This window comes from Echinops telfairi, unplaced genomic scaffold, assembly GCF_000313985.2.
Source record: "Echinops telfairi isolate 266 unplaced genomic scaffold, ASM31398v2 ScPeMD7_5;HRSCAF=22, whole genome shotgun sequence".
Classification (NCBI taxonomy): Eukaryota; Metazoa; Chordata; class Mammalia; order Afrosoricida; family Tenrecidae; genus Echinops; species Echinops telfairi.
In genome coordinates, this window is record NW_022103901.1 from 32,594,415 (window position 1) to 32,603,852 (window position 9,438).

The following is a 9,438-nucleotide window of genomic DNA, read 5'->3' on the forward strand; positions in this document are numbered from 1 at the left end:
TAGTTCCAGGTCTGTTGTTGACCTTTAGGAGTGTTTTCCGGATGAGTCTGATGGGGTGCCACGCCCTGGCCTCAAAGCCTGTTTTTGGTATTCCCCGGGGACTTCATTGTTTTGCTCCCCTTGCTGCTCTGTTGCACGCCTTTAGCTTTTTGCCCTGGTATGGTGGGGTAAGATCGGACACAATTCCTGCACTGTGTCTCCACTGTTGTCTCCCATAGCACTATGGGTCAGTGAGAGACATCATGTCTCATGGTGGGGCTGGCCTTATGGTCCTCTCTGTGCACTGACTGCTGTGAGCGGGAATATCGTCCTTGGGGCTTGGTGGGCCAGGATGTGTTCCACTCTCTCTCCCTCCCTCGTTGCTTGCTCCTGTGTGCTCTGATCAGACATGCCCCTCTCCCTGAGTTGTAGCTTCAATGCTGTCCTCTGAAGTGCATTCTTCTGGGGGAAGGGGGGCCACATAGTTGGGATTGGGGCCAGCCCCTCAGTAAGTGTCTATTTTTCATGAACAGAGCCTCTTTCTATGACCAAGGTACTTACCAATGTAGAAGCATATGCCTTACCTAGGGCAACAAGACACATATTCAAGAACAAACTAGTGTGGAGACATGACCAGAAATGATCAGAACGGCAATAAGACATATACAATGGCCTATTCAAACATCTCAAATTTAGCATGTCAAGAAGAACTCTTGATTAGCTGGCCTCAATATTGTAAGTTTCAACAAGCTGCTGAAGCACTGGAAGCCCTCGCTCATCTCTGACAAGAAATTTGGAAGACAGTCACTTGACCAACTGACTGGAAGAGATCCGTATTTGTACCCTATCCAAAAAACGGTGACCCAACAGAATGCTCAAATTATAGAACAATATCATTGGTATCACATGCAAGTAGAATTGTGCAGATGATCACCCACAAGCAGTTGCAGCACGACGTTGACAGGGATCTGCCAGAGGGTCAGGCCAGATTCAGACCAGGTCGTGCAACAAAGGCTATCATTGTTGATGTTACATGGATCCTGGCTGAGAACAGAAAATACCAGAGAGCTGTTTACGTGTGTTTTGTTGCCGACGCAAAGGCATTCCACTGTGTGATTGCCATCCCCCAATGTAGCATCACTGATTCCTCTGATCACTCCTTTCCACAGACCACCCCTCTCATCTGACTTTAGTTTTCTTTACTTATCAGTTAGCACTTATCGCTACCTGGTAGATTATATATTTTGCTTTCTTCAATGTTGTAACTCTTCCTAACCAAACTGCAAGTTCCTAAGGGCAGAAACTATATCCTACATGCCTAGGACATTGTAAAATCCAGTAGCCATAGAATCAACTCCAACACATGGCAGCTTCCTGTGTGTCAGAATGAAATTGTGCTCTGTAGGGTTTTCAGTAGCCGCTCTTGTGGAAGTAGATCCTCGGGCCTGTGTTCCAAGGCATCTCTGGGTGGATTGGAACCTCTAACCTTTCAGGTGTCAGCTGAGTGTGCTAATGGTGATCATGCTGTCTCCCCTGCCAGGTAAGTATGTGCTTTGAATTTTTTGTTGAAATCACGTGTGAAACTTTAAAGAAAATGTTTTAATTTGTATGAACTTTGATACTGTATCTATCCGGAGAGGTCCCTGGTGCTGAGACTGGTAAGAAGAGGCCTGTTTCTTCAGAGCCACACAGCTTTACAGATCCTACCAGTAAAGGTGGGATGCCAGCTTCCCACTAAACACCAAAGGTGGAAAATGTAGGTGGTTACTGTATGTACTATCAGCCATGTGAGGGTTAACCAGTGATGGCATCAGCTTGAACAAATCACCCAGGGTTCCAGTTTCCTCAACTGGCAAGAAAACAACAGGGACACCAGGGGATCTCTGAGGAGTCTTCAGTACTGTTTTTTTGTTGTTGAATTTCATTGTAACTTAAAATATTTTCATGAACCTACTCATTCATCATTTACATTTCTAAGATTATAAAGGTGATGCATATTCATGGTCAAACAGCACGCATGCATCAAGTGTGAAAAATAAATTAAAAGCCTCCCTTGATTAGCTCCTTCTCTCACTCCCAGGTGAACCCTGTGTCCAATTGGTTACGAGTTGGATTGCAAGCCTCAAGGTCACCAGTTCTAAACTACCAGCGACTCCTCAGAGAAAGACAAGGCTTTCTACTCTCATAAAGTTACAGTCTCAGAAACTCACAGGGTGGGAGGGTGGGGGAGAGTGGGGGAAAAAGAGGAGCCGATATCAACGGCTCAAGTAGAAAGAAAATGTTTTGGAAATGATGACAGCAACATATGTACAAATGTGCTTGATGCAATCGACGTATGGATTATTATAAGAGCTATAAGAGCCCCCAATAAATGATTTATTAAAATTTAAAAATAATAAAGCAAGTTAAAAAGAAACAAACAAACTCACAAGGGCAGTTCTACCCTGTCCTAGAGCGTTGCTGTGATTCAGAATTGTGTCCTCGGCAGTGAGTTCTCTGATCCCCATTATTAGCTGGTCATTCCTCCGGTTTACTTGCAGCCATTCTCGGAGACAGCCCATCTCTTTAACGGCCTTTGGAGTTTCCTCTTTCACGGACGTCCTACGGTTGTCGCAGGTAGCTTTCTTTCAGACGGGCCTCTGGCCTGAACAATACCTGAGTGCGTGTCCTTCAGGCACTCTTGTTCCTCCAAGGCTCCTTTCCTTTGTATGGCTGGGTGAGTCTCCATTGTCCGATGCACCACAGTGTGCCTACATACAGCTAGTCTGAGGACATCTTGGGGAAGTCTGGATAAAGCCGCTAGAAACATCCCCGCACAGGTCTTTGTGGCTTTTTGCCTTTAAAAATTTTTTGAAAGACCATTTTATTGAGGGCTCTGAAAGCTCTCATTAGAATCCATACATCAATTTTTTCAAGTGTAACTGTACGTATGTTGTCATCATTATTTTCTAAATATTTACCTTTTGTTAAATCATTGTACTGGGGGTTCATACAACTCTTATCACAATCCATACATCCATCCATTGTGTCAAGCACATTTGTACATTTGTTGCCCTCATCGTTCTCAAAACATTTGCTTTCTACTTGAGCCCTTGGTATCAGGTCCTCATTTTTCCCCTCCCTCCCTGCTACCTCCTCCTCATGAACCCTTTGTAATTTATAAATTATTATTATTTTTTGCTATCATATACTGTCCGATGTCTCCCTTCACCCACTTTTCTGTTGTCCATCCCCCAGGGATGGAGTTCTATGTAGATCCTTGTGATCAGTTCCCCCTTTCTATCCCACCTTCCCTCCACCCTCCCAATATCGCCACTCTCACCACTGGTCCTGAAGCGATCATCTGTCCTAGATTCCCTGTGTTTCTGGTTCCTATCTGCACCAGTGTACATCCTCTGGTCTAGCCAGAGTTTTGTGTGTGAACATGAGTTTTTGATCCAGTTTCAGAAATACTTGGAAATAGGCCTGCAGGATTCCAAGGATCGTCTGGCAGCTCCCCACATGGGTGAGCCTGTGCCCAGCTTCATAAGGGACTGCCAGACTGGCTCCCAAAGTAGTTACCACATTGTGCATTTTGTAACTGTTTCTGGAATGAACGTGCCTTTGAACTCAGCAATATTGGGAGTTACTCATCTTGTACGATATTGAATGACCTAATCAGGTCACCTTGCATAGATGTATTCAGAACCCTTTTGTAAGTTATTGATTTTCACAGGGGATGGTTAAAAAAAAAAAAAAAAATATATATATATATATATATATATATATATATATATATATGATGGCAAAGGATAATGAGTTGCCTACACACACACTAGAAAATAAAAGTAAATTTTTTAAAAAACTACAAAGGCTTTCAGACAAAGAGTCAAAAGTACTAGCTTGCTTTTTAAAAAAAAAACTAAAACTAAAACTAACTTCCTATGCTTGGATAAGGAGCCCTGGTGGTGTCATGGGTTAAGCGATAGCCTGCTAACCAAAAGGTCAACAGTTTGAATCTACCAGCTGCTCCTCAGGAGAAAGATGAGGCTATCTGTTCCCTTAAAGACGTATAGACTCAGCAACACGGTTCTGCTCTGTCCTAACAGTTTGTTCTGCATGGTGCTCCATCCAGGACAGCAGGGCGGCAATGCATGGCCTGTCTCTGCCTGCTAAGAAAAGCGATTGTTGGAGTTAAGACTGCTCAGTGTACTCGGTCCCCGAGTGAGGAACAGGCTATCTGCCCTGTCTGCTGTATAAATGTACCCCATAAAGTCTGAGGAAGGCTTCCAAAAGTTAACTGGGGAAATGGAATGAAAAGATAATGGAATTTTTCCCATAAATGGTTTGAAGCCTCCTCCTATGATAAAGTATAAAGAACAAAGTCTAAAGAACTAAGATAGTGTACAGGCACTGTAGAAAGAAGAAAATGATCTAATTGGCAGGTATTTCATAAATGCACTTGTTATTATTACTTCAATTACTAGTTTTCATGTGGGAAGGGAGTTCAGCATGAGACAGAGCCAGTTCTTCAGGGACAGTGTCTTTCCTGTGTCCTGGCCAGGCTGGCGCTGTGTGCTAATTGCCTGCGGGGGTCGGAGAGGCCCCTTCGGGCTCTGCAGAATTAGCCAGTGAGCCAGACTTGACACAGGTCGACCAGCACTCCTCAGAGGACCAGGACCAGCCCCAGTATTAAAAGCTCATGACCCCAGCCCACGGGAGCACAGGAACAGCAGACATGGATTGAGGGGGCACACTGAAGCCAAAGGTAAATGTCCACAAATCATGGGCTATCATTTCTTGTTACAGAATCCAGGGAGAGAGAAGCCAAGAGCGAAGACAGATGGGAAAGGGAGAGAGAGAAGGGAATGTGTTCGATGGCCTTTCCAGGCCCTGGGCTTGCCATCTGCCGGCAGGAGAAAAGGCGGAGGTCCTCTGTGTGCTGCTATAGTCCCCAGGCCATTTGTAGAGAAGCTCATGGCCTGCCCCAACAGGGTGGAGAAGAGGCAGGAAAAACACCATCTTTTTAAAATTGTTCATGGACAAAGAGGAGCTTCAAAACAGTGGTGTGAGAACTCTAATAAAATCCATCTCTAGCTTCTGAGCTCACTGATAAGAAATTAGTAAATGCATAGAAACGCAGAATCCCTAGTGGGGACCAGGGGTCGGGGAGAAGGAAGGGGGGACGCTGGCTTAGTGGGGGCACGGAGTTTATGCCAAAGGAGGAGGAATTGGGAAAAAGAAGGCAAGGATGGTCGCACAGCTGGAAAAACATCGTCACTGTCGCTGAACAACTGTACCTTCCAGGGGACAGAAAAGGTGTGTGTTTGTGTATATTTTCAATACACTCACACAGATAGATATGCATTTTCAACTTGGCTAACCTTTGTCTGGCCATAAGGAGCCCTGGTGGTGTTTTGGTTACAAGTTAGGCTGCTAATTGCAAGGTCAGAAGTTGGAAATGACAAGTGGCTCCTCAGGAGAAAGATGGGGCTTTCTATCCTGCAAAGAGTGACAGTCTCAGAAACCCACAGGGGCAGTTCTGCCCTGTCCCTTAGGGTCTCTGTGAGTCAGCATCGACTCGATGACAGTGAGTTTGGTTGGCTTGTGTCTTAGCATAATGGGTTAAGCATTGGGCTGCTAGCTGAAAGGCTAGCAGTTCAAATCCACCAGCCCCTCTGTGGGAGAACCATGAGTCTCTGCTTCTGTAAAGATCACAGCCTTGGAGACTCCCTGGGGCAGTTCTACTCTGCCCTGCAGAGTCCCTATGAGTTAAATCATAGATGGCGGTGGGTTTGTTTGTTTGTTTGTTTGTTGTTTTCATCCCTGCCTTAAGGTATGAGCTTTATGTAGCAGGAAGTACATCTCAATGGACTCAATAAAATGTGTGTGTGTGTGTGTGTGTGCGTGTGTGTTCATGAGTTGGAGGTGGAAAGTCAACTATAGAGTAGTTCAAAAGACAGGTTGGCAAATCTTCCCTGTAAAAGGAACATTTGGGGGGCATGCAACCTGTCCGGGAAACAGAAGCATCAAGCAGAAAGAGATTAGGAAGGTGTAAGTACAGTTTCATGTCTCCCAGCAGGCAACACTTTCAATCATCCCTTCTTTTCCTCTTGCCACAAAAGCCCTTTGCCTTTTGTCATTCTGAGACCTCAAAATGTCCCCACCATAATTCCCTCGGCTCTGTAGCCTGCATCTGTTTTTCACAGACAAGGAAGCACCTGTCCAGCAAACCCTCATCTTTCCAAGCCCAGCAGCATAATGAAACCACTAAGAAAGCAAAAACCTTCCTGTAACCACTTTCAAAACCAAGCTTAATGCTGCCACTACCCTCCATGGGATCTCTGTTTCCTCCTCCTCCCGAAACTCTGCAGTCCCCACATAAATCTGAATTTAAATTAAAATACGGGGATACACCGCGGGACATACACCAATTCAACAGTTGTCCACATCAATGGCATTGAGAACATTCTTTCTGTTATGCAGCCGTTCTTACACTCTTTTTCTTTTTTTTTTAGCTGTTCTTCTACCAGCCTAAGCTCACGGCCCCACTGAGGTTCCTATCTAATCGTCTGAGCTGCTCTCGTGAATTTGATCCCATGGTTCTGAAAAAGAGCATACTATTCAAGGCAGACATTGCGTCCTAGTTATGCAAAACTATTGTTTGTTTTTAAGAAGACTTCAAGGGATATATTTTGCTTAAGGTTTAAAAATGGTATCAAGAGATAGTGTCACAGGTTCATTAAGGCTCCACGGCTCCAAAAATCTGGAGTCCATGAGGATTTGAAATTCTGTACCACATTTCTCCTGTTTTGATCTTCTATGGAATCGTTGATCAAAGTGTCCAGTAACACTCAGCTGAACACCACGCTGTTTTTCTAGTCTCGTGGCAAAAGAGGTTCAGGGAATCCAATGTCTTTGCTCAGTCTAATATTAAAGCCAGGTTTGAATCCTGAGAACATGAACCACCAGGTGGAGGTGGGGCCAACTCCTCAGGAGCAGCCAACACAATAGGAAGATGCTAACCTGGAATACCAGACTTGCTGTACCTGAGTGTTGTGAGGTTTAAGGGACATATGGGCAGGAAACTGGACAAAGGTGAGCAATTTGGCCAGGACTCCCTCTAAGATCCAAGTCTTGGCTGTTTTGCTCAACATCCTGAACTTTCCATTGAAAATACAGACAGGCAGAGGTGGAAACTACCTATGAACCATATGAGAAATTACTAAAAATCCTTTCTGCCCCAAAACAACCCTGCACTCAGGTGCTCTCATGCCTGTGTTGTCCTATAAGTGAACCATCTCTAGAGTTCAATGCAAGGGGGCTTTGAAAAGGTCATGGCAAATGGAGTTAGGAGAAAATGCCATCTCTCCACAAACATTCTGAAGCTCCTTCAAGCCGTTTTCACCGAGGTAGAAGAAGGTCAAAGATAGAAAAGGAAAGTCTATTCCTGAAATGGGAAGCTGTTGACTCAGGAGGGCATGCCAGACCAGCTAGGTCAGTGGTTCTCAACCTGTGGGTCGCGACCCCTTTGGGAGTTGAACGGCCCTTTCACAGGAGCCACCCGATTCATAACAGTAGCAAAATGACAGTGATAAAGTAGCAACAAAAATAATTTTATGGTTGGAGGGGTCACCACAACGTGAGGAACTATATGAAAGGGCCACGGCATGAGGAAGGTTAAGAACCACTGAGTTAGAATCTTGGGCTAAAGTTGCCAAACTCCCCAAGCAAACAAGGCTAACCCTTCAAGCGTGTGGTTAGCAACCCCACTCCTCTTCAGGGCTTGTGTCCTTGTGCAAACGGTCTTTCCCCCTAGTGCTCGCATCACCTGAGGATGTTAAAGTAACCCTGCCCTCCTCACCTTTTAAGCAATGATTGAAAGGTGAGGTTCTGAGGTTCTACTACGATTAAGTAGCCCCAGAGGTGCTGCCTCCCAGAAAGCAAACAAAACCTCTCCTACGCTAGTCTCACTGCTGATTAGTAGATGCTAAATCAAAGCACCTTGGTCGTGCAGTAAACTGGCCCAGAGGGTGTCCAAAGCTGTCCACTCTCAAGAAGCAGGCGGCCACATCTATCTCCGGAACTCTTCTCCCCAAGAGGAACACAAAAGGACAGCCGTGAGCTACATGTATACCAGGGGGTGCGTCTCAGGTTTTCTCCGATGCAGGTCCACCTAAGCTAACAGCTTGTTCTCCGTTGGCTTCTCCTAGCAGTTTTCCCTGGACCGATTCCTCGAGGGACTGAGGACACTCCATGATGGGAGCCACCAGCAACAGCTCCACAGATGCCTTCATTCTGCTGGGTGTATCTGACCACCCGCAACTGGAGATCATTTTCTTTGTAGTCATCCTCATCTCTTACTTGATGACCCTCGTTGGGAATGCCACCATCATCCTGCTTTCCCACCTAGATGCCCGGCTTCACACACCCATGTATTTCTTCCTCAGCAACCTCTCCTCCCTGGACCTCGCCTTTACGACCAGCTCGGTCCCCCAGATGCTAATCAACTTATGGGGCCCAGACAAGACGATTAGCTATGGTGGCTGTGTGACCCAACTCTATGTTTTCCTTTGGCTCGGGGCTACTGAATGCATCCTGCTGGTGGTGATGGCCTTTGACCGCTATGTGGCAGTTTGTCGGCCCCTGCACTACACCACCATCATGAACCCTCGACTCTGCTGGCTGCTGGCTGCCATTGCCTGGTTGGGTGGCTTGGGCAACTCGGTGATCCAGTCCACATTCACTCTGCAGCTCCCATTGTGTGGGCACCGGAAAGTGGACAACTTCCTGTGTGAGGTGCCCGCCATGATCAAACTGGCCTGTGGAGACACCAGTCTCAATGAGGCTGTGCTCAACGGAGTCTGTACTTTCTTCACTGTTGTGCCTCTTAGCATCATCTTGATCTCCTACTGCTACATTGCCCAGGCAGTGCTGAAGATCAGCTCAGCAGAAGGACGGAGAAAGGCATTTAATACGTGCTTCTCCCACCTGGTGGTGGTGTGCCTCTTCTATGGCTCAGCTATCTATGCGTACCTTCTTCCAGCGAAGACCAGCAACCAGGACCAGGGAAAGTTCATTTCCCTTTTCTACTCTGTGGTCACACCCATGGTCAATCCTCTCATCTACACTCTACGGAACAAGGAGGTGAAGGGGGCACTGAGAAGGCTGCTGGGCAAAGGAAGGGAAGTGGGCTGAAAAAAAGAAAAACTTCATCCATTATTTCCTATTCATCTCTACACACCTTTTCTCATTGTCTCTCCGGCCAGGTGGACATGCGGCGTACTAGCCCTGGTAAAACCATTCCAGTGAAACTAAGGCATGCGCCGAACAACTGGCATATGATTAGTGTTATTTGCAATGTTCTACACTTACTCACCAAAATATGTACTGTGTACTCCAGATAATAAGGCAGACATTTGTGTCCAGGTTCAGAGGTTATTGACCTAGTACAAACGTATCTCACTGTCTGTTTATATA

General features: G+C 45.9%; 1 protein-coding gene across 2 annotated transcripts; it reads left to right on the forward strand.

Moving 5' to 3' along the window:
- The first annotated feature begins 1,750 nt into the window (after nt 1-1,750).
- On the forward strand, nt 1,751-9,156 carry LOC101640055 (olfactory receptor 15). 2 transcript variants are annotated; one of them, XM_045283862.1, is made up of 2 exons: nt 1,751-1,772; nt 8,246-9,156. In XM_045283862.1, the coding sequence occupies exons 1-2, from the start codon at nt 1,751-1,753 to the stop codon at nt 9,154-9,156; spliced, it is 933 nt and encodes a 310-aa protein (XP_045139797.1). The 2 variants fall into 2 exon arrangements, with proteins under 2 accessions (XP_045139797.1, XP_004705884.2); XM_004705827.2 differs by lacking the exon at nt 1,751-1,772 and having other exon boundaries at nt 8,215-9,156.
- Nucleotides 9,157-9,438: the final 282 nt, after the last annotated feature.

What these genes read in the sequence shown, in the direction of transcription:
- LOC101640055 (XM_004705827.2), top strand. Translation starts at nt 8,215, where the DNA reads ATGATGGGAGCCACCAGCAACAGCTCCACAGATGCCTTCATTCTGCTG.